The 25,303-nt window shown below is 39.2% G+C and overlaps 5 protein-coding genes across 7 annotated transcripts; 3 read left to right on the forward strand and 2 right to left on the reverse strand.

Annotated features, from left to right (window-relative positions):
* The first annotated feature begins 7,584 nt into the window (after nucleotides 1–7,584).
* On the forward strand, nucleotides 7,585–10,616 carry LOC122002127. 3 transcript variants are annotated; one of them, XR_006117592.1, is made up of 5 exons: nucleotides 7,585–7,892; nucleotides 7,986–8,104; nucleotides 8,178–8,239; nucleotides 8,471–8,540; nucleotides 9,162–10,184. XR_006117592.1 is itself a non-coding variant. In XM_042557195.1 (4 exons), the coding sequence occupies exons 1-4, from the start codon at nucleotides 7,719–7,721 to the stop codon at nucleotides 10,385–10,387; spliced, it is 393 nt and encodes a 130-aa protein (XP_042413129.1). In that variant the 5' UTR covers nucleotides 7,585–7,718; the 3' UTR covers nucleotides 10,388–10,616. The 3 variants fall into 3 exon arrangements, 1 of the variants encoding a protein (XP_042413129.1); XR_006117591.1 differs by having other exon boundaries at nucleotides 7,586–7,892; nucleotides 8,476–8,540; XM_042557195.1 differs by lacking the exons at nucleotides 8,471–8,540; nucleotides 9,162–10,184 and adding an exon at nucleotides 10,350–10,616.
* Nucleotides 8,941–10,033, reverse strand: LOC122002124 (E3 ubiquitin-protein ligase EL5-like). The gene has a single exon (XM_042557191.1). It carries the CDS (start codon nucleotides 10,031–10,033, stop codon nucleotides 9,164–9,166), a length of 870 nt encoding a protein of 289 aa, XP_042413125.1. The 3' UTR covers nucleotides 8,941–9,163.
* Nucleotides 10,617–14,419: 3,803 nt separating the features above from the next.
* On the forward strand, nucleotides 14,420–16,110 carry LOC122002126. Its single transcript, XM_042557194.1, has 3 exons — nucleotides 14,420–14,649; nucleotides 15,488–15,640; nucleotides 15,721–16,110. Exons 2-3 carry the CDS (start codon nucleotides 15,503–15,505, stop codon nucleotides 16,108–16,110), a joined length of 528 nt encoding a protein of 175 aa, XP_042413128.1. The 5' UTR covers nucleotides 14,420–14,649; nucleotides 15,488–15,502.
* A 23-nt stretch (nucleotides 16,111–16,133) lies between these two features.
* LOC122002125 lies at nucleotides 16,134–16,740 on the reverse strand. The gene has a single exon (XM_042557193.1). It carries the CDS (start codon nucleotides 16,715–16,717, stop codon nucleotides 16,271–16,273), a length of 447 nt encoding a protein of 148 aa, XP_042413127.1. The 5' UTR covers nucleotides 16,718–16,740; the 3' UTR covers nucleotides 16,134–16,270.
* A 1,239-nt stretch (nucleotides 16,741–17,979) lies between these two features.
* LOC121999632 (histone deacetylase 6-like) lies at nucleotides 17,980–21,673 on the forward strand. Its single transcript, XM_042554287.1, has 3 exons — nucleotides 17,980–18,039; nucleotides 21,159–21,587; nucleotides 21,668–21,673. The coding sequence occupies exons 1-3, from the start codon at nucleotides 17,980–17,982 to the stop codon at nucleotides 21,671–21,673; spliced, it is 495 nt and encodes a 164-aa protein (XP_042410221.1).
* The last annotated feature ends 3,630 nt before the right edge of the window (nucleotides 21,674–25,303 follow it).

Genomic DNA, 25,303 nt, shown 5'->3' on the forward strand with positions numbered 1-25,303 from the left:
GGCAACTTAAGCCTTAACTTAATTTGTTACTCTTTAAAAGAGTAATTTGTGCCAAAAATTTGAGGAATTTGCTTAATTTAAATTGGCACAAAATTAAGAAAATCAAAAGAAATGTCAAAATTAAATTTTGGCATTTTAGTGGGAAATAGTGGCCAATCTAGGTTTTAAATTTTAATTTAGCTAAGGATTAAGGATACTTAGATAGATAATCTAGGTATTTCATTTATGCTAATTTACCATGCATTGTTTGCCCATCATATACCATGACATCATATTTTGCACTCATGACTTATTATGAAAAACACAAAAATACCATCTCATGTCATACATACATCATGTAGTTCTAGGAAGTTTTCTTTTGAAAATTATTTATCTTTGATGTATGTCATATCGCATCATGCATAATTTTTTTAAATTCCTTGAAATTAAGGACAAATGACATTTATTAACAAGTAACATCCTTGGTGGATGCTCATAACCTCAAAATACCTAGATAGATATGCATGACCCTTAGATTAGGGCAAAACCAAAGTTTACATCTCACTAAGAACTATAAGGTGACTTGTATGTGGTTTCGTACACATTGAATACAAGTGAGATGTTAGGATGATGAATAAAACTCAAGATTTTGATTTAGTGCATTCTTTTGAGTTTTAAGTTCATCAAAACACATAGTTATGTGTTTTCCGATCATTGGGAAAGCTAATGTACAAGTTATGTGCATTGAGACCAAAGAACATGGTTGAAAATTGATTTTGAAAATGATTTTAAAATGCTTTTGGAAAACTTTGATGAAGACTATCTTTTGATAGTGATCATCATTGAATAGTTAGACACAAACTTGAAGAAAACACTAAGGTTTTTCTAAGTTTTTAAATTTGTATCAATCTTTGAAAATAGAAAGTATTTTCATAGAAAAATATTTTTCCTTGATAATATATACCCTAAATAATGTCTACATGAATTTTCATGATTTTTGAAATTTTGTAAAATTTTCTAGGGGTTTCTGAAGTTTACTGAAATGAAATTTCAGCAACTTCAGACCTTCAATCGATCACCCGATCGATTGAAGGGTTTCAATCGATCGGGCGATCGATTGAGAGTGAGCTTCTCGTGAACAGAAGCTCACTAGATCAATCCACCGATCGATCCACACTAGCTGAATCGATCAGTGGATCGATTTAAGCAGGTTCAATCGATTGGGACCCAACTCCAATCGATTATGAATGCTGATTTTGGCTGGGAAAGCTTGATTTCAGCATTTTGAACCACCTTTAGTCTAGGTAACCATCCCTTACCCCTCAAAACACATTTGTATACATTTAGGGGGAGTTTTCATGATGAAAACAAGGACGGATTGGTTAAGGGAGACTAATTAGAGGTTTAAGTTGAGGTTTGGTTTCAATATTAAATTTTTGAACCTCAAAACTTCTAAATTTGGGTTTCCTAAAGGTTTAGGGATTCCAAGTTATTGTTGGTGCAATGACAGAAGTTATGTGCATGTCTTTAGGGGAAGTTACTCTTTAAGGACATGAAAAATCTATTTTTCATACACTTTGGAAGGTGGTTAACCTTCTTTAGTGAAAATGCTCAAGGTTGGGCATTTGAATGTAATGGAGAGTGAGTATCTTCATTATTCATGTGATGTATGCTCACGGATGAGCATTTGATGACAATGAAGGGTATGAGACCTTCATTTGAATCGTGTATGAATATACCAAGTAGTATATGCCCAAGGATGAGCGTTAAGAATAATGAAGGGTATGGGACCTTCGTTATTATGTTGTGACCAACGAGTGAAGTTGTAAACAACGTTGAGTAACTCTTCAGGGGAAGAGTTTTTGATGTGTGCCAATAGGGGGAGAATGTAGGGTTAAGTTAGGCCTTCATTACCTAAACAGGGAGTTTGCCCTCTAGGAAAGGGGGAGAATGAAGGAAACCCTCATTCATACATTGGCATGAAGGAAGTTGAGGCTATGGGATTAGCCTAACTTAAAAGAGGTATTGCCAAACATCAAAAAGGGGGGAGATTGTTGGTGCAATATTCCCTAGGTCAAGGTTGACCTGGTTGACTGAGCTTGAATTGGGTCAAGCTCGAGTTCTGATGTTTGGATTTCGATGTTTGACAATACATGGAGACAAAACATGGAGATTGCAGGTGCAATTGTTCATGTGGGGAGATTATGAAGAAGAGTCAAGTAGGTCAAGGTTGACTGAATACTCGATTGGAAAATCCTGGTGAGTGAAACCAGGTGAAAGTCCTAACTGGGAGGTTAGGCAGACTAGAAAGTCCTAGTGAGTGAAGCCAGGCAGTTGTGAAAAGTCCTAGTGAGTGAAGCTAGGCAGAAGAAAATCCTGGTGAATGAAGCCAGGTGAAAGACCTAATGAGTGAAGCTAGGCAGAAGAAAATCCTGGTGAGTGAAGCCAGGTGAAAGTCCTAGTGAGTGAAGCTAGGCAGTAAGGAAAGTCCTGGTGAGTGAAGTCAGGCAGATGAGAAGTCCTAGTGAGTGAATTTAGGTAGAAGGGAAGTCCTGATGAGTGAAGTCAGGCACGGAAAATCCAGGTGGATCAAGGTTGATCGGACACCTGGTGGAGATAAGTCCAAGTGGGTCAAGGATGACCGGACACTTAGCACGAGGAGAAAAGTCCAAGTGGGTCAAAGGGATTGACCGGATACTTGGTGAGGGAGTCCTAGCAAGTCGAGGGTGACCGAATGCTAGGCATGATGTACCAACAGGTCATGGTTGACCGGATATTGGTTTAGGAGACTTTGGACTTGGTTTTGGGCAAAAACCTTGAGCTGGATCGATCAGTCGATCGATTGGCTCATGCCCAATCAATCGGCTGATCGATTGGGTGAGTCCCCGCTACAAGCCTCCACCCAATCGATCAGTGGATCGATTGGGAGAAGCTCGCGATCTTACAGAATGGCTCTGGATTGATCGGTCGATCGATTTAGAGCCTCCAATCGATCAGCCGATCGATTGGGAGTTGCGATTCTGTGCAATAAGCCCTGGATCGATTGACCGATCGATCCAAGCAATTCCCGAGAGCACAGAGGCGCTCTGGATCGATCAGCCGATCAATTCAAAGTCTCCCCAATCGATTGGGAGCAATCCAATCGATTGGGATTCGACCATTAGCATCGTATTTAGCTATTGGCGAGCGTTTCTCTCGGTAGACCTTTCAGCTTTCTTCTCCAGCGACAACAGCGACCACAGAGCTTCTCCATAGTCACTCTCACGCCAGATCTTGAAGGTTCTTGGAGGAATTTCCAAGTCAAGAGGCGAATCTACAGCAAGAAGAAGAAGCTAGGGTCAGGGTTTCTTGTGTAAACCGTGTAAGCTTTCCCTTGTATTTGTTTCTTGTTGTATTGAGAGTATTGTAGGGCTTCTCCACCTTCCGTAGTTACCGAGAAGGAGTGTTTTCATAGTGGAGGGTGCGTGAGTGTGTGGATCCTTGGACTAGTCACCTCTTCTTGAGGTGGATACCAAGTAAATCCCTAGAGTTAGCGTTGTGTGTTTGTTTTCTTGTATTTTCGCTGCACATAATCGCAAGAGGCAAGCAACGACGAACACGAGATCGCGAAGAGCTATTCAACCCCCCCCCCCTCTAGCTACATTTCGGTCCCAACATTAGTATATTACCGGCTGAGTGAAGGCCGAGCGAGCACCAGTGTGCTTATATGCGCTCGGTCGAACAATGCCCGACCAAGTGTAAAGACACTTAGTCTTATACACCTTTTAGTATATTACCGGTCGAGTGAAGGCCGAGTGAGCACCAGTGTGATTATATGCGCTCGACCGGACAAAACCCGATCGAGCTTAAAGGTGCTCAGCTTTATAAAGCTTATAGTACATTCTCGGCCGAAACATGCTCAATAGAGGGTATTCTCAATATATACATGATCAGCTTGAATGACCGGTCGAAACATACTTAACAGAAGGTATTCTCAATATATACATGATCGGTTTGAATGACTGACCGAAACATGCTTAACAAAAGATATTCTCAAATATACATGACCGACTTGAATACCCCGCCGAAATATGCTTAACAAAAGATATTCTCAATATATACACGATCGACTTGAATGACAGACCAAGACATGTTTAACAGAAGATAGCATACAAGTATGACAGCTTGGCAAATTTGGCAGAAAATATTCTCTAGAAGCTTCTTAAGTTATTGGGACATGTTCCTATGCATACTTCATTAGGAATATGAGTCATAAACGACAAAAGAGGTACATCTAGGGTATAAAAAAGATTCTTTAAGGGATTATTGCATGAATCCTAAAGTGGTACTCTATCTTCTAACAAACTTTAACAACCCGAGGATCACCTCATGACTATGGAGGTTATATAAGGTAGTATAAAAAAGGAGATCCTCTCCGTTGGCAAGGTATACAACTCTAGCATCAAAAACTCTACTTCTGAGTACTTTTATTACTGTACTTCTTCTTCTTCTTCTTCCACTTTCGAGAGAGAGAACTGACTTAAGCGTCGGAGGGCCTAGCTAGGGATCCCCGCCTCAGTCTTAAGTCCTAAAACTTTGTTGGCTAGTCTCACTGCGCGCAAGATCATTGAGAAACTTTTCCAAATCTCCAGGAGTTCATCTTCCTCGAAGCTACCATTCCTCGAAGCCAGCGCACCTTCTCACAGATTTCAGATGGGAACATTTATCAAAGGGGAAGAAAATGTGGAGTTTAAGTTAGAAACTCACATTGATGCTTCAAACATGGAATGAAGTTAGAGTTGGGCTAATATGGGTAAGTCTATCTTAAACGTATTGTCAAATATCAAAAAAGGAAAGATTATTAGTGCAATTATCCTTGGGTCAAAGTTGACTAGTTTGACTCAAGCTTGAGTTTTGATGTTTGATAATATATGGAGATTGTAGGTACAATTGTCCATTTGAGAGATTGTTGGTGTAATTCTCCATTGGTCAAAAGTTGACCAGTTTGATATGAGAAAGTAGTCAAGTATAAAAGTTGATTGGAAACTTAACTGGAAAAGTCCTAACCGGAGGTTAGAGAAGGGCAAAACTAATGGGATGGTTGATAGAAGAAGAAAAACCAAATGGTCATGACAGAAGAAGAAGAAGAAACTAATTGGAGGATAAGACATTTGGTGTGGAAAGTCTTGGTGAGTGAACCCAGGCAGTTGAAAAGTCATGATGAGTGAAGCAGACAATGAGGAAACCCTGGGTGAAGTCAGGTGGAAAAAGTCCTTGAGTGAAGTTAGGTAATGAGAAAATCTTGGTGAGTGAAGCTAGGTGGGAAAAGTCCTGGTGAGTGAAGCTAGATATTGGAAAATCCAGATGAGTCAAAGGTTGATCGGATACCTGGTGTTAGGAAGTCCAAGTGGGTCATGGAGGATCGAACACTTGGGTTATGGAGTCACTTGGCACGCGGAGAAAAGTTCAAGTAGGTCAAAGTATTGACCTAACACTCGGTGAAGAAGTCCTAATAGGTCACAGTTGACCAAATGTTGGGCATGCGAATCCTAGACTTGGATTAAATAAGTTAGGATTGGATAATCGGTTGACTCTAATCTAATTGATTAGGTAATTGATTAGGAGGTTTTTGTGAGAACATAGAAAGGACCCGAATCGATTGGTCAATCAATTGAACCAATCAATTAAGGCCAAGAGATTCGCGAAGAAGAATTCACGAAAAATAATGACTGAATCGATTGGTCAATCAATTCAGCTACTACTAATCGATTGGGCAATTGATTAGGTAGTGCTTTATCGTAAGAAGAGGGAATCGATTGAAGCAATCAATTAAGAAGGCCAAGAGGTTTTTGCGAGGACAGAGAAAGGACTCGAATCGATTGGGTCAAGCTTAATCGATCGAACCAATCAATTAAGGCCAAGACATCCACGAAGAAGAATTCACGAAAAACAATGACTGAATCGATTGACCAATCAATTCAGCCACTACTAATTGATTGGTCAATTGATTAGGCAGTGCTTTATCATAAGAAGAGGGAATCGATTGAAGCAATCAATTAAGAAGGCTTAATAGATTGGGCTAATTGATTAAGGCTTTTTTGCGAGCGAACAAAGAGTTGCAGAATCGATTAAGGCTCTCTAAATCGATTGGGATGACTCACCAATCGATTAGGGTTCGAAAAAAGAGTCGTTCTATAGGTGTTGGACAATCGGATGATGTGACAATCGATTAGGGAAAAGCTGAATATATTGGGACGAGTCGAGTGAATCCTAGAAAAGTGTTTTCGTGGACATTTCGAAGATAACTATTGCTCACAACTTCTCAACGACACACGATAAATTCTTGGAGACTTAGAGTAAAGTGCTAGTGCATTTCCAAGTTGATCAAGAAGTGATTTCAAACAAGAAGAAAGCAAGCTAGGATTTATTGTTGTAATCTTGTAAGATTTCAATTGTATTAACTTTTCATTTCTTCTTCTTGTATTTCTTTGTGTGTAAGCTTGTACGAGGCTTCTCCGCCTCCAATATATTTTCAAGAAAAAACTCTTTTATAGTGTATGCATGAGAGATGACCAGATCCTTAGATTAGTCACCTCAAGGAGGTGGATACTAAATAAATCCTCGTGTTAGCATTGAAAGCTTTTCGCTTCAAATATTCCGTTGTAACTCATCTTCATCGAAATGAGAAAAGCTATTCACCCCCTCCCCCCTAGCTCAATCGGTCCTAACATCTAGGTCTATAGTGAGTTTCGTTTGAAACTGACTGATGGATCTATTCAAAAATTTAATATTTTTTGAATCAAGAGAGTTCTATGAACCATTAGTGGTCTTGGTTGGTGAGCATTATTATTTTAGACCTTATAATGAGTTTATGATAAATTTTATCAAACGTTTGAAAATGTACTCATTTCAATCTATGCTATCGAATTTAAATTTGATGGTATAGATATATAAGGGAGGTTTTCAAGAATATATTGATTTTAATGTGGAGTGATTCAGAGTATGTTAGAGACCTTATAATGAACTTGAGAGAAAGAGAGATATTTCCGATTATCCATCCTGAACACTTTCTGATTTATCCCAATAATCTATTAAAATATTCATAGAGTCGGAAAAAAACATTTAAATCTTACTGTCTGTTTACTAAAGATATGTTCTAACCTTCTGTGTGCATAGTTACATATTTTCTACTTTGGGAAGTTTGAAAAAGATGAACATTTCTACCTGGAGACTGGTGCCGAAGTGTCTTCAAATCAATCATAACAGTCCTTATTTTGTCAGATTCGAAATGTTTTGGCTCTTTGCTTTATAATTCTAATGCAGTGCTGAGTACATTGCAGTTTGTGTTCTGTCTTAGTTGTCATCCACTTTGTAATTATACTTAGGTCGCCATCTCTTCTTTTTCTCCTTATAATTTTAATATCTTAAATTGAAAGGTTTTTCATTTTCCCCTCTTAATTAATTTCTTTCATCTTTTACATTTTTTCAACATCAACCAAAAGACAATTGAAGAAGCAAGATATTAATGAATGATCAATATGTGCATGATTGTTCCACCTCTCATGAGTAACAGGATGAAGATAATATATTAAAAACAATGGAAGATGGACAATTAATGAATCATCACCATTAACAAAGGCATCGGAGCAAACAAACAAAGCCGCTTGGAAATAGAAAACTGATTTCAGATCTCCATTTTGAATAAAACCCTTGTGTTTCCCTTCTTGACTCATCCTGAAATAATTGGGGAAGGAAGAAGAATGATCAGCATGGCTGTTGCCTTCTCTCACTCCAATATCATCATTCCCAGAAGCCAAACTGAGAAGATCAGGAGAAGATCTTGCTTGTGCCGCCACCACCACCACCACCACAACAACAACAACACGTCTGAAGCATCGGTTTCAGTCAATAAATTTAGCAGCAGAGGTGCCAAGGTACATACATACATGTAAATGACTTTCTTTTCTCTGTGAATTCTTGGATTTTAGAGAAATGTCAGACATGTTTCTTGTTGATCTTCTGATCAGGTTTATGAGGATCAAGAAACGGGTGTCATATGCTTCAGAGATGATAAGGGAGAAATAGTCTGTGAAGGATTCGACGAAGGACCGCGGTTCGATCAACCCATTTTGAAGCGAAGCAGGAGGTGCAGTTGACTTGAACAAAACTGATTACCATGGTTTAGTACTTTAAGTGAGTTTTTTTCCCCTTCTTCTCAGGAATAGGGAGCTTCAGAGCATTCCAAGCTTCCTTCAAATATTGATGGCTGAAGGCGATGAAGGTGATGAATTTTATAGGTTTACTTGCAATTGAGGATATCTGAACATGTGTATTGTGATTAATAGAATCAGAAGGGAGTTTTAGTTTGTGAATGATTAATAAAACAACAGCTTTGGATTGTGGAGGAGATAATTAAGTCAATGTTCTGAATATATTCAGCTTACTTTTATCTTATCTGGTTCTTCTAAAATGATTCTTTGATTCCTATGTTTTTTTTTCTTTTTTTGCAAAGAAAAGTATCAATAGAATGAATGGTAGAGATTCTGAAGAACCAATGAATGATGGGAAGACCTTCTGATTTGGTGAGCAACATAAAATTCTCCCTCGTTTAGTTAAATAGGGAATTCATTGTTTTAGTCAATAATTAAGAAAATTCAAGTTGAAGCCTAACCTAGTTTTGTAAAGTTTGACAGAGAACAATTCTTCAACCTTTAAGACCAGCTTTTCCTGGTCTTCAAAGTCAAACTTTGATCCTTCAAGAAGTTGCTGATTTGAGACGGAATCGATTGTTCTAACTTTTTATTTAATATATTCGAAATCATCAATGTTTATTTAATATATTTCTTTCATTTTGCAAAATATTTCTGCATAGGCTCCTCTTCAGGCATAAACCTTTCTTACAAGACAGAACAATGAATGACGATTGATACATTGGAAGTAACAGATTCACGAACCCAAAACGATATATTTTTTGGATCAATGAATCGAATTAAATAACTGAAAATTGATCAATTGAATGAAAGAGATGAGAAGAATTCTTCTCCATCTCAATCGAATTACAGGGACAGAGTATCGTAATTGTTACAAGTATGTTTACTTTTTGCTTTGTATACAGCAAAGAATCAAAATTTTATAACGAGTTCCGGTGACCGGCGAGCGGCCGGTGCAACTCGGAGCCCGATCTAACATTCGATTTCCGGCAGAGTCACGGCTTCGCTGTCGGAGTCTTGGGCGGAGGAGCTCTTCCCTCGGCCATTCCCTGTTCGACGTCGACGACATCAGTCGTGGAGGGGCCGGCACCGGTCCTCCTCCCCTGGCTCCACAGTCTCCGCAGCGACCGGAACCTCGCCGAAACCGGCGACCTCAGCTCCTCCGAAGCGGACGTCGTCGGCGACGGGGAGACTTGTGGCCCGGATCCGTCGACTGCTCTCCTCGGGATCTCGATCACCAGTGCCCCTTCCTGACCTTGGCCGCCCCAAAACAACACGTTCGTCGGGAACGACGGCGGTTCACGGGGAGAAGCCTCCGGCAGCGGCAATGGCGGAGGAAGAGGATTCTGCGGCTCTGTTATCGGGGAGGACGGTTCGCCGGCGACAGGGCGGCGGCAGAGCGGGCAGGTGGCGTGGGAGTGGAACCACATGTCGATGCACTCCAGGTGGAAACCGTGGCCGCAGGCGGGTAGTACCCGCGCCGTCTCGCCTTCGGAGAGCTCGGTAAGGCAGACCGCGCACTCGAGGCCGCCGGCCTCCTTGAAGTCGGCGGAGCGGTAGACAGTGGTGGGCAGGGCGGCGAGTGCGGCGGCGTCGAGGCCACGGCGGCCGACGTCAGCAGAGGCAGAGAAGACGAAGCGGACGCCGTTGGAGCGAAGGCGGTGGCGGGCGTAGAGGTAGAGGAAGAAGGCGAAGACGACCACCATGAAGAGGAAGGCGACGGCGGCCACCATGACCTCGGTGCTGATCCTTACGGCTTCGACGGATCCGTCGTCCGCGCCGTCCATCGCCGGTACAAACGATGACTTGCATAAAAATCCAATCGATGCTGTGAATCGATGGAATCCATGCTTAATAGAAGGCATCGGAACGGGGAATGGATCAAAGATTGAGACATGAGAGGCTGCGGTCAACGAAAGACGATTGACTTTTGAAGCTTCTTTTTAAACATACCCCCACAGTTTAAGAACTTCCTTTAAGATACATTTAAGCCATCAAATTCATATTTTAATTAAATTATATGATAATAAAAAAATTTAACCTCAATAATTTTTTTAATGGTTTTAAGACTTTAGAGACATTGGATAAATTTGAACGTGGTGAAATAATTATTGCTTTTTTCCTTTGGGTATTGATCCATTGAGGCAGTCTTTGACTTTGACGATGGTTGACTTTTTGTAGGGTTCCAGTTGTGGAAATATTGTTTGAGCAGAATCTAGAGTCTAGATTGCGTGAGGAAATTTCTAGGAAACGGAAACGAATTAGTGGATTAAGATCCATCGCAATGCCTCTTTGACACGGCACAATGCTATGAGGAAGTCAGATAAGTGTTCTAGATTGCTGAACTTCATCTCTCAGGACTCAGAATGTCCACGTACTCATGGCAGTTCATCTAAGCTCCTGTTAAATCTTTTTTTTTTTTAATGTAAATCTTATTAAATCTTTTGTTTCAATAATTCAAAGTACCAGATACTGTCTATCATCTCTTGACAGGTAAATATTTATGTCAGTGTACTTGATAAACATCCTGCAGTGTCTTTATATATCCTATCAACAAGTCATAAAAGGTAAGATCTCACAGTTTCACTTCCTGAAATGGTTGTAATAGTGTATACATTTTGATGCCTGATGAACAATTCCCTGATTTTAGCTGATACAAATTGCATATGCCTACTAATCAAGTTAAAGTTTGAAGTACCAGTTGCTAGGGCACACAATTGCCTACGTGTTTGCTATTTTTCGCACAATTCTATCGAACTTTATGTTGCAGCTGGCAGCCCTTCTGAAACTACAACAAGCAGATGCTCCCTTTAGTACATTGAATCTATATTGGCATTGCAAGAGAGTTGGCACATTGAGAAGGTTTTCATTATCAACATCAAAATTTGGCACAAAGTTTACAACAACTTGATGCATTGGATCTTTAGTTTGTTGAAGCACATTTGCACATCAAAGTTTGGGGCGCGCGCGCGCACAAAAAAAACTGGCATCTTCAGTGGCCAGGAGGTGGAAGTGTGTCCACGTGTCACATCAGAAATGAAATATAGGGACTCAATCCATTAACTAGAAAATGCTTTGCCATCACTCTCTGTTCCTTATCTAAACTGTCAAATCATGTCCAAAATGCTGAACTGATGTGCTAACAGCACATCAAAGAATGCCTATCAATCACCTTTCACAGTTTATCTTCTTGCCAGTCAACTGCAGTTGTTGAGGTAATTGTGCAATAAATTCTCTAATACTGAAAAAATATATCCAGTTTAAGTTCCTAAATTATAAAGATGTTGTCTCCAGCTATTCAAAAAATTACAATTTGTATTTTTGAACTTTTCCAATATCAAAGATGTTGTTTGAACTATAATTCCTAAGGAACTATAATCAATAATGATAAAGTTTATCGATCTTCTCAAATAAGTTCATCAGCCATTTGCAGGTCAATCATCAGGCTATGCCCCATAAGATTCTTGATATCTCCTGAAAGATTTCCATCATATCTAATCAAAATACTGTTTTATTTTCTCATGTGACGTGTCATGTCGGATTCAGTGGCTATGAGATAGTTAGATTTGATTAGCCACCAGCCACACATAGAAATGCATATAATCCCCTCCTGTCCTTAATCAACGTGTCCAAAATAAATCTGCATCTTAATTATTGTTAGGCCCCTCAATCACAGATGACAATCATGATATCTTGGACGTATATCTGTGTGACTAATCTCGAGCCAATTCACTGTTCCACTGCCCTTGAATGAGTGAAGAAGGAGAAGCCACACCGGCTGCGATAGGATGCATTGGACGCAATTTGATGATACAATTCTGAAACAACTTGATCGATACTTATTATCGAGCTACAGCTCCAAGATGATACAATGTGGCCTAACTTTTTACGTGAGGGGACAAGAGTTGGCTAGCTAGTTTGCTATGATTCTATTCACAAATATAATGCGTGATCAATATGATATGACAAAGTGTGACAAGTTGATTGGAAATGTTGAGGTGAGATGTGTTCCAACCATGCAAGAACACATACAATTGAGGTTGCTGTGATTGATGATCAAGGTATCGAAGTCACCTGCCACAAACTCGGATTGCAGACAAGGCCATGAAGGTTTAATTTCATGCATTGGAAAGGACATGAAATATTTTGTGTCCCCAAATTAAGTAAGGGGGGACAGAAATAATTTAAGGGATGAAATTTACAGATACCTAACTAATTATAGATATCTCTTTTCATGTGATCATATTTTGAGAGTTTCATGTCTAGTTTTAGGTTTACGAACATCTTATCAATTTCGTTTGACACACACAAATACACACTCATATACACTTACATACATATATCATATATACCCTTATTAGTTTGCCTAAAATATTCTCTCGAACCAAATTTTTTCTATTTGATTTAATTGTTTTTTTTACTTCAATTTTGATGCACATTCCTATTTATTGGAAATATCTAACTTTAATTGCATCATAGCTGGAAGTGTTGATTTGTGTTGGGTAGGTGGTGTGTCAATTTAATCACAAGAGGAAGAAACCAGCATTAGCTAAATGCCAAAGGCAACCTGTTGATCAATTAATTCTTCAATTTTCCTTCCAAAATATGAGTTTTTTCCTCAGAAATTGCATAAGAAATGAGAGGTTAGGTTGAAAAGATGAAAACAAGTTTGAGGAAGAAATGAATAAACAAACTGATCGACATGGTAAATGTTCATATATTCCTTTTAAATGTATTGCTTACTTTTTTATTATATCTATATTATTTGAATGATGATTGTCATTATCAAGTTTGCTATGAGTTAAAAAAAAATGAGGAACATAGACTGAACAGGACAAGTTATCCTTGCAATGATCTATTGCTTTCTTCAATTGATGATCTTGTTGTCCAAAATTCTGCCATTAATTGGTCTATTATTGCAAAAGCAAAAGAAATGTTACAGAGTTATTTCCATAAATTTATCTCGAATTTATCCGAATTAATGACACTGCAACTGCCTTCATTCTATCATATTGGCAGTTGAATATATGAGCAATGAGGCCATTGTTTCATTCAGGAAAAAGGGCTTACTTTAACTAAGTTGCAGATATTAAGCACAAGGAGCACAAATCATACCTTATCTCGGTCGATCTGTAAAAAAAGAGATAGAGAGATTGTTAACGTTAAATAAAATAAGTTATTTGGCTGTCTTTGTAGTAGCGCATGTTAGCAGCCAAGAATGCAATGGATCAGCTAGATTTTGCTGTTAAAGAAGAAAACCAAGCAGACATTTGGCAGTGCCGGATTTACTTGGACCTTTCTGCATCAACGACAACGAAGTCCTGAACCAGAAAGAAAAAGATGGATCTCCATTAAACTAATGCTGTAAAACCTTGGAGCATTAGATATTGGCATGTGGTAGGACAGTGATGGCTATCTGCTTCTCCTCATGTTGATCTGCCCATTATTGCTCTTGTTCTTGTTCCTTTTTTTTTTTGTTTGTCTAATTTTCCCTTTTTCTTCACCTGAATTCGCTTGGTAGTTGGACTTTGACCTGTCAATAAATTGTTAAGGTCAGAAAGTTCAGCGTTTCCATCACTTTGTGATGAACTCAGAATTCACATAAAGAGATAAGATAAGCTTATTAGTTCCACTGCACAAAAGGATATCTTTTTCCCATTTTTTCCTTATTGTAATCATCGCCACCTTGAATCATGTTCTCTTTTGTTGGTAGATCAGTATCTGATTGATCCACTTACTCATCCCCCTTATGGTGCTTGTTGGGGACCCAAACCGAACAACAGCTCGATCAGCCGGAGATCATATGACCTCAAGTATGTGACAGTGCACATGGCTGGCTCCCCTTTCCTTTGGACCTGCAGGGTGCTTAAAGCCTTCCAAAGAAAAGTGTAAACCAACTGGTGCTTCAGCTCAAGGAAGCCTCTGAAAGGCTCACAATCAATGACATTCCTAACAAAGGCACACTGAGACTTTTTATAGGCTATCTAGATCTTTCACAGGACTGAACCATCCTGAATCACAAACCTTAACAGTGCAAAAAGGGACAAAAGAAGTGCAAAAACAAAAAAGACTTTGTTTTTAGTTTACTTTGGAGAAGGGGAGTGCCACCCCACCAAAGTAAAGCCTAACCTTTGTCTGGAATATTTGGATTACAGTTGGTTATGTGAAGGAGTGAGATTTGTTTCTAGGCCTTGTTGTGATCTGTCATGTACAGTTCTGCCTGTGCTCATATATAACCTGCAAAGTACCATATTTTGATTTCAGTATAGAATTCCTCACCATTCCCTTTGACCCAGTCTCTTCTCTCAGCGATTGCTTGCTTCTTCTTCTCCTCCTCCTCCTCCAACTTCCAGCTTTCCTTTTAAGAGAACTATAATTCTCTGCGACGATTTGGATTCTTCCATGAAGTGAAATGAAAGAGAGGACCAGATGTTCATCATCTTGACTTAGGGAAGATGAGCAGTGGATTGCCAGCCTTAAGGTGAATATATACTTTGGATAAAGAACATGTTCCAAATTAATTGGGTTTTGATGCCTTTCCTCTGTTCATGTTTTCTTCTGCTTGATTCAGATATCAGTGCTGCTTTAATTAACCTGATTCTCTTATTTTCTTGGCAAAATAGAAGGTTTTGATCTACATAAATTATATCATGTCTAATTCTCTCTTGCCCAATTTTCTTAAAGAAGTTGTTTTTCTTCAATATCTATTGTTTAAGAACAATTTCATGACCATATAGTATCATTAAGTAGCTTGAAGCTCCATCTTCTACATACTACTCACTGCAGATCGAACTAGCTTTGATAGTTTGATATGATTGTCTGGTGCAAGATTTTCCTCCTGTCCAGTTATAACACACACGATTACATGTGTCGATCGGTAGTGATTGGCACACTAAAATGTATCATTCAATGATATGATACTTTTCATGAGCATAGGTAAAGTTTTTTTTTTTTTTACGTTCTCTCAATCAATCAAAATCATTGGGAAAATTCTCTTATACTGATTCATCTTTTCAGTCAACTATATTGGAGAACAGATGGAGAAATCATTTCAAAACTAGATATCCTAGAGAACTATTTAATTTGTATATTAGGAAATTGTTAGTGTTTACCTCATTAGGGTGGTGCTTTGCAATTAACTTTGAATTGTTATCAGTTTATATCTGTAGGTAAACAAGTCATGTGGACAATAATTATAGATTAAAATGCATATATTTGAGTTAGTCTGTAATGATTGATCTCTACTACACTTTGCATCTTTGTGGATTGTAACATCTGAATCATTCTTTCGAGTTCTTGATGCGTTCTTGTTCTTCCAGTTATGGGAACAAAGCATGGCACTTCTAGATCGGTCAACGACTGCTGTAACGTTGCGCGTGGTCGTCGGATCGATGGACGGATTTCACAAACATTGCGGCAAGGATCGCGTGAGGAACACGATGATGAAGCAGGAAGAGGACTTCAGGTTCCAGGTAAGCGAATCCATACAGCGTGAGAAGAAATTTGAGCTGTTTGAGACGATGCCGAGTGGTATAATATAATTCTGCTTCAGGTACACGAGCTTCATCGCCTGTACAGAGTACAGAGGACGCTGATGGATGAGCTTGAAAGAAGCAGCAAAATGAAGCGCCAATTCGACAGGAATCCAAACGCGAGAGCATCCGATTCCGCCCTAAATTTCACAGAGTGGATCAGTTTAGCGAGCTCAGAAGCGTGTGACACGCCATTGACAGAGCACACGCGCAGAGTCGTCGATATCAAGCGACCTGATGACGAAGAAGCATGGAGCGTTCAAGATCGAAATCTCTTGCTCGGGAAGAGGGTTAAGGAGAAGAGCAAGGCCATGTGCCCGCAGCCGCCGTGGCCGGAGGAGGAGAGTGACCTGCAACTGACATTGAGCATAGCATGTGGAACAGACGAGAAGAGATCGAAGAATTTCTGAGCATGCATGCATTCATGCTTTGCTGAAACAGAACTCGAAGGCTGTTGATGATTTAAGAAATTTATCAATACAGATTTAAGAACAATCTTTGTATAAATCAACCTCGACAACAAAATTCATGCGATGAGAAATATATGATGCAGAATTAGCATCGAATCGATTAATTAAATTCGAGGGAGGGTGTCTTCTCCAGGCTCTTTGATTTGAGGTAGCTCAGCTCGAGCGAGACCTGCCTCTCCATCTGCAGCCGCCGGTAGAAGCCCTCGATGAATCGGTCCGCCTTCAAATTAATGTCCTCTCCGGAAGAGGAAGCGTCGCTGGCCGATCGCGACATCGCGGTCGCCGGAGTCTCCGAGGAGCTCAGGGCGAGCGACGACGCCCGGGAGAGCGACGTCCCTCGCACGACGCCGAAGGAGGAGGAGGAGGAGCCGGAGCAGTCGAGCAGGCTCGGCCGGACCTGGAAGCTGAGCCCGCGGCCCGGTGAACGTTTATTGCCGCTGAGGGAGGAGAGCATCCAGCTGGTGGCGTCGAAGGAGAGAAGGAATTTGACCTTCTGGACCGCTTGCTTCAGCTGGCTCAGGATCGGGATTCTTCTCTGGGAAGCCATGGTTGATTGGAAATCGGAAGGGATTGAGGGGGGATATATAATGTGTATAATAAAGGAAAGATCCGAGGAATCTTCTTGCTTAATCATATCAATGGTTGGTGATGTGAGGACGAACTGAACGTGTCGGAGATGGATTGCTAAGTCAACTTTGATAACGCTGAATTTAGTCAATGGATTCGGAATCCCACGAGTTCGCATACGTGCTGCTATCAAATCTAGTTAGATCGATCGGCTGATAATTTGATTAATGGATTTGGAATGTCAACTCTTTCTTGTTCTTTTCATATAGAAGAAAAGAGGAAGCTGCTAATTGATATTTAATATGCAGTAACGCGGGATTACTTGGACCTGGACTCAAATAAATCACGTTTTAATTTTGAATGAAAATTTATTTATTTATTTCTGTTGTTGATGATGTTGGGTCTTTTCTTTTCAACTGCCTGTTAAGAAGTGGACCGGTATCCAGTGGCCTAGCCACCGGGGACGGAGGGACGTGTGCGATCATCTTGAGATTTAAAAAAAAAAGTATATTAATATTAAATCCTCACCGCCATTTTGAACGGCCGATCATAGAAAAATTAAAATTCATCGTCATATGACCAACCATTTAGCACCCTATCGCACGTAGTTAAAAATTATACTAAGTTGTCAATCAATATATGTTACGTAAAGAGGAGGTAACACATTTCAATTTTTAAAATAGAAAAAGAGGAAGAGGGAAAGAGATCGCATGAAGCAATAAGATAAAGATGTACAAAAGGAAAGCAAGCACGAGGAAGGAGAAGAAGAGGAAAAAGAAGAGTTACCGTAGTTCGGCGACATGCCTATTTCATAAAAACGACCGAAACTTTATTAGAATTCTCTCTACATAAGAGAATCATATTACATGATTATTGTGATTGTTGTTATACAATAAGTTTACAATGATTCCTATAAATAATGTATAAATCTCAGACCCGGTAAAATCGTAACATAATTTTATTATGAAAAATCGTAATAAAATTCTGTTATGAAAAATCATAATAGAATTATGTTATATAAAATCGTAACAGAATTTTATTACGAAAAATTTTAACATATTTTTCTTCCATAGCATTTATCGCATTGACCTTCATTCAAATATGAGACACCCGTCAACAATCTCTACCTTGGCGAATATTCACCTCTTCGAAGAACACGAGTATCTGAATAAAGCTTCATCTGGATTTCTGGGTCTAGACTTCCTTCCTCTAACATCTAGAGATATGGATTAAGTTCAAGCAATGCGTGAACTTCTCTGTGATCACTGGCTTTGTCAGCATATCTATAACATTGTCTGCAGTGTGAATCTTCTCAAATTGAATTTTCCCGGAAGTAATCAACTCTCTGATCTTGTGAAATCTCACACTAATATGTTTGGTTCTCGCATGATACACTTGATTCTTTGCCAAATAGATAGCACTTTGACTATAGCATAACAACTTGACTCCACCTTGCTGAATACCCAGTTCTCTTATCAACCTTATAAGCCATAAAGCTTCCTTCGCTGCTTCAGCTGCTATCATATACTCCGACTCCGTAGTAGACAATGCAACAATATATTGTATCATAGATTTCCAACAAATAGGTCCTCCTGCCACAGTGAACACCTATCATGTAGTAGATCTCTTGTTATTTAAATTTCTTGCATAGTCCGCATCTACGTACTTAGCAACTAAAGGATCTTCCGGTTGTCTACTAAACATGATGCCATAATCAGTTGTATTTCTCAAGTATCTAAAAATCCACTTCACTGCATCCCAATGTGGTTGACCAGGATTTGAGAGAAACTTACTTACCATACTAATTGCTTGCGCCAAATCTGGTCTTATGCAAATCATGGCATATATCAGACAACCAACTATACTGACATAAGGAACATTTGATATCTCTTGGATCTCGTGATCCGTCTTTGGACACCTTGTACTGATAACTTGAAGTGATGCGCCAGGGGTGTGCTCATGGACTTTGCATTCTTCATGTTGAACCTATCCAACACCTTCTCCACATAGCTACATTGAGACAACCATAATCTCCCTTTAGCTCTATCCCTGTGAATCTCTATCCCAAGAATCTTCTTGGCTTCTCTCAAATCATTCATGTCAAATTCCTTGCTCAGTAGCCTCTTCAATTTGTTAACCTCCTTAATATTCTCCACAACAATGAGCATGTCATCAACGTATAGTAGTAAGAAAGCCAGTGATTCATCTTCAAGGCTTTTCACATATATGTAGCAGTCATACTCACATCTCTTATATTCATTTTGAATAATGTATGAATCAAAATATTTGTACCATTGCCTAGGAGATTGTTTCAATCCATAGAGCGATTTCTTTAACTTGTAAACCAACCTCTCTTATTCGGACTGACTCAATCCCTTAGGTTGTTACATAAAATCCGCTCCTCCAAATTTTCATGAAGAAATGTCATCTTCACATCCATTTGTTCCAGTTGCAGATCGTGATATGCCACTAAACCCAATACCACTCTAATTGACGTATGTCTTATCACTGGAGAGAAAATTTCTTCATAGTCAATCCCCTTTCTCTGTGAATACCCCTTTGCTACCAACCGAGCCTTGGACTTCACTTCTTCTCCCTTTGACATTGCTTCTTTCTTCTTGAATATCCACTTGCACCCTATAACTTTCTCTTCTCAAGGAAGTTCCACTAGATCTCACGTTTGGTTCTTATGCAATGACTCCATATCCTCTGCAATAACATCCGTCCACCTGTCCTTCTCAGAGCTGTGTATCACCTCCTGAAAAGATGTAGGGTCTCTGCTACTAGTGATAAGCACATAAGATACCAAGTCTTCGAATCCATATATGGTGGGTGGTTTTATGGCTTGTTTTGTTCTACCACCAGTTATAGTGTGATGCTCCATGTGCTCTGAGTTAGAATCATCGAAGTCACGAGTCTCTAGCTCCTCCTGCATAACATTTTTCTCCATATTGATATGTGGTGCTTCATTTCCTTTTTCCTGAGTACGCTATAGCATAGTTTTCTCGACAAACACCATATCTCTGCTGATCACCACCTTGTTTGCCTTGGAATCCCAAAGTTTGAAGCCTTTACCTCCTTTTTGATACCTCAGAAAAATGCAGTGCTTTGACTTCACATCTAGCTTTGATCTTTCCTCACTAGATATGTGCATATAGGCTGGACATCCAAAAATTCGAAGATGAGAGTAATCTACTTGATTCCCTGTCTATACTTCCTCAGATACTTTACCTTCTAGTACTGTCCTTAATGATCTATTAATGAGATAATATGCCATGTTAACCACTTCTGCCCAGAAATTCTTTTCAAGCCCTGCATTCAGCCTGAGATATCTTGCCTTCTCAATGATTGTCCTATTCAACATTTCCGCCATCCCATTCTGCTGAGGTGTCTTGCGAATCGAGAAATGCCTCATTATCCCATGCTGCTCACAAAATTCCTGAATCTTTGAATCTGTGTACTCAGTCCCATTATCTGACCTAAGGTATTTGATCTTCCTTCCGGTTTGGTTCTCCACTTCAGTTTTCCACAGTTTAAACTTTGCAAAAGTTTCTGACTTATGACACGTAAAGTATACCCAGACCTTTCATGAGAAATCATTAGTAAAACTCATAAAATACAAGTGCCCTCCACGTGATGCTACACTGGTTGGTCTCCAGAGATCCGTATATATGTAATCCAGAATCCTCTCCATCTTGTTTGTTGCTGTCTTGAATTGCACTTTGCTCTATTTCCCAAGAACACAAAATTTGCAGAATTCAAGCTTGCACGTCTTGTCACCTTTCAACAAATCTCTCTTGTGAAGTTCTAACATCCCACATTCACCCATATACCCTAGCCACATATGCCATAAGATAATACTGTCTGATTCATACTCCACCGAGGTGGCTCCACCTAAAATTGTAGTCCCTATCAACTTGTAGATGTTTCCTGCTATATTTTATCCTGTCATTACCGTTAAAGCTCTCTTGCCGATCTTCATTATCCCGCTCACTGATTTGTAATTGCAACTAATACTATCCAGTGTACTTAGTGAGATCAAGTTCTTCCTTAGCTCTAGTATATATCTGACATCACATAGGGTTCTGATCACACCATCAAAGATCTTGATTCTGACCACTACAAGAAAATTGGGCTTTTACAACACTTAAAAGACAACACTTTTTTTAAAAAGCGTTGTCGTTTTTTTTTAACAACGCTTTTAGTGAAAAGTGTTGTCTATTTCTTTATTTTCTTACTGATAGACAACGCTTTTTTAAAAACTGTTGTCTTTTAGCGATTTTTGTGGGTCAACGACAACACTTCTTGAAAAGTGTTGTCTATTACCATTTCTTAAGTGTTGTCTATTATCAAGTTCTCATCTAAATTAAATCTAAAATGATACAAACTGTTGGATCAAGTAAGGAGTTGAAAACCCCTAGGTTTCACTCGCTCGCACCCACCAATCTTCCGAAAACCTCCCGAACCCCTCTCACAACTTCTCATCTCTCGCCTTCTCCATCCAACTCCTCCTCTCACACCCTCTCGCCTCCGTCTCGCCTGCCACCGCTGCCCTCGTTTCCGTGCAAGGGCAACTCACGTACGACTCCACCTCCTCCTCTGCGTTCGCTCGACAGCTAAAGTGGTTCAACATTGGAGAGGGTTGTCTTGTATTTGAAGGCCTCTTCGAGTTCTACCAGGCCTCCGCTGACGGCTCCATCGGCGCAGCCGTGAAGATCAACCGCGAAGATGTCGACATTGCCATCAACTGGGCCGGCGGACTACGCCACGCCATGAAGTGCGAGGCCTCTGACTTCTGCTACGTCAACGACATTGTCGTCGACATCCTTGAGCTCCTTAAGTACCACAGGGTAAGCCGACTGTACATTTCCTTCTGTTACTCTTCCATCATAGATTTTGTTCTTGCTTCACTGTTGGCGATCATGTTTAGCGTTGATTATTTTTTGCTTCTATGCAACTTACAAGATTTAGTAGTAATTAGAGGCAATTCAGTTTTATTTAATTTAGTTGATTTTCATTTGTTTTCCTGGTCTTGGGAAAGCCATTTCATTTATTTTATGTTCACACAGAAGCTCCATCGACATGAGGACGTTCTCACAAGGCGACGACGAGCTTTTTGTTAGCTTTGTTGTAGCTCCTGTCATTTGTAAGCACACATCAAAATCTCTCCTTTCCTCTTGTTTTTATCAGAATCAAAAGGTTTCAGAACAACAAATTTCGAAAAGTAATCTAAGAGGTTCGTGAAGATCATAGTCATTGCTACAACTTTGGGCATCCTTTTGTTCTTGATCGTGTCTGTGTTCATTTGGTGGAGAAGGAAAAGAATCAAAAGTATGTATGCTCAACCACTCATGTTAAATATTGCCGACTAGGTGTATGATGAATGTCCTTATGAGTTATACTTGTTGATTGGTATTTATTTTTCACATTTAACTACTACATTTAGATGTAAGTTTGTTCAATGACACATACTCATTTGCAACACAAAGCAAAGTCATCGAGGTGAACAAGAAAAAAAACATCACCTGGCAAAGTGACAAAGATCACAAATTTGGCAGTGATGTCTACCCTAAATACTTCCAGCAGGGAGGTCTCATATGAGGTGCCAAGCTGTAAGTGTTTTTCTGTCTTTCATTTCTATATCATATGTTGTATTTAAGTTGGTAGCAATCATTGTAATAAAATTTGCAGTTGAGCGAGCAAGAATATCTCATTGTTTGGATGAGGACAGCTGCCTTGCCATAGTTTAGAAAACTCTATGGGAGAATTGAGAGAGACCTCGCAGCCAATGAACAAATCTCAATGACAATAGAGAACAACTACAACACTTACAATTTTCACGGGGAGAAGAGGTTGGTACTTTCTACTACCTCATGGATAGGTGGGAAGAATGGTTTCATTGGTGTTGCATATCTTACAATCGGTAGCCTTTGCATATTTCTTGTGGTAGCCTTCATGGTTCTTTATCTGCTCAAGCCTTGGTAAGTATCTTGCTCGTCGTTAGCATTTATGGTACGCAGTACAATGAATACATTTTTCTATAGTTGATAAGCAAAAATTAGGTTAACAAGGTTTGACTTGGAACTAATAGACTTGTTGCTCCAATTGATTTTAACTTCGATGTTACCTAGTGACAACTCATGCAAATTGGTTCACTTGTTCTTGCAGGACCCTTGGAGATCCATCGTACTTATCTTGGAACAGAAACCCAGATGGACATTAGTGAAACTTTAAGCTCAAGTTGCATTCAAAAGTTGGTAAAGTTACAAATTTAGTTGCTCTAAATCAAAGTCTGCCAATCATGTGCAAACAATTTTCTTTGAGAATTCTGTAATCTGTAACTTCAATAGAGACCAAAGGAAATACAATGTTAGATCGTTGTGCAAATTGGACAATCACGCCATGTTGACAATAGTATCATCATTTTGGGAATTATGTACCTAGTTTTTATGTACACTGTGTATCTATCTCTATTATATATAGTGTACCTGGTTTTGATGTGTCATGACTCTGTTCTTTTTGTTAACTTATGGTTGATTTCATTTCTATGGTAGGGTTAAAGAAACATAATGGTTTTGCAAATATAAAAACAATGATTTTGTAAATAAAAAATTAAATATAATTTTTATTTTTTTATTTTAAAAAGACAACGCTTTTAAAGCGTTGCAATAATGATGTTTTTGCAAAAAATACACAACTCTTTTAAAGCGTTGCAAAAGCGTTGTGTTTGCTACAAATGACAACGCTTTAAAAGCATTGTCGTTGAGCAAACTTTTAACAACAGTGCCTTTAACAACGCTTTTTCATACACAAAGACAACGCTTTAAAAGCGTTGTCTATTAGCTTTTTTCTTGTAGTGGACGTTCCCTATGTCAATAACTCTGCATAATGCATCATTTTCCATCAACACTGAACGAAAATCCACTGCCCTATAGGTGTCAAACCACTCCTTGTTTGGAGTCATGTGATATGAACATGCAGAGTCTAAGATCCATACATTTGTCAGCTGCTCTGAACTCGACATAATTGATAGCATATCTCTATCACCGCTCTTTGAGTTTTCCTCTTCAACTATGTTTGCAGACTTTGCCAAACTACCTTTGTTCTCTTCAACATGTTTCTTGATCTCTGGACAATCTCTCTTGATATAACCTTTGCCTCTACATTTGTAGCACGTGATCACCTTCTTCCTTCTCGACTTAGAATGAGCCTTGTTGTTGTTGTCAGATCCATGTCGAGATTTGCTCCTACCATGCTCTTGGTTACTATTTACCACAAGTCCTTCTCCCTGTGAAACTTCATCACTTGTTTTCTTCCTTTGGTGAAAACCTAGCAACGTACTTATGATCTCCAATTTGAGAGTTTCCTTACCCCACATTAAAGTAGTAACCAAATTCTCGTACGTAGGAGATGAAGGTAGAGAATTCAATAACATCAGTGTCTTGCCTTCATCTTCAATTTTCACATCAATCTTCTTTAGATCGCTTATAATTTGGTTAATACATTGATGTGCTGGCTTAGATCGGTTTCTTCTATCATCTTCAACCCAAATAATTTCTGCTTGAGATACAACTTATTTGTCAATGACTTTAACATGTATCGACTTTCTAGCTTTTGCCAAACTGCCACCAGTGACTCCTCGTCCATGACATAGTACATCACATTATTCGTAAGACAAAGCCTGATTGTTGCCACTGCCTTCGCCTGAAGTTTTTCCTAATCTGATCTCTCTATGCTTTCCGATTTCCTTTCTCCTAGCACCTTCACCATACCTTGTTGCACCAACAAGTCCTTAACTTTTATCTACCATAATTCAAAGTTTTTGGTTTCGTCAAACTTCGCCATATCAATCTTCACAGAAGTGGTCCCCAACATGTTGAAGAAATCCTCCAAAATCTGTAGCTTTGATACCAATTATTGAGCAAAGAGGGGGCAACACCTCTCAACTCTAAAGTGGAAGAAGAGGAAGAGAGAAAAAGATTGGCGGAGCAACAAGATAAAGACACACAAAAGGAGAGCAAACACGAGGAAGGAGAAGAAGAAGAGTTACCATAGTTCAGCGACATATCTACTCCACAAAAATGACTGAAGCTTTATTAGAATTTTCTCTACACAAGAGAATCATATTACATGATTCTTGTGATTGTTGTTGTACAATAGGTTTACAATGATCCCTATAAATAATGCATAAATCCCATACCTGATAAAATCGTAACAGAATTATATTATATAAAATCATAACAGAATTTTATTACGAAAAATCATAACATATTTTTCTTCCATAGTATCCATCACATTGGTCTCATCCAAATATGAGTCATCCGTCAACAAAGTCAAAGCAAGTTTAGAATCATGCTGAACTGTCAATCAAAATCAAAGTCTGTTAGATGTGATACAAAGGGTATTACACTCAGTTTAGAAAGGACTCAGGTCTAGTCGAACATATTTAGTACCCTCATCCCAAGAATTTGGGTTTGCTTGAGAACAAGTCAGCTATTACGACTCAACCTCAATTGTCGATATTGTTGGAACTCCAAGGCAGTTTTGATGTGATCAAATAAGTTAG

This window comes from Zingiber officinale, chromosome 7A (assembly GCF_018446385.1).
Source record: "Zingiber officinale cultivar Zhangliang chromosome 7A, Zo_v1.1, whole genome shotgun sequence".
Classification (NCBI taxonomy): Eukaryota; Viridiplantae; Streptophyta; class Magnoliopsida; order Zingiberales; family Zingiberaceae; genus Zingiber; species Zingiber officinale.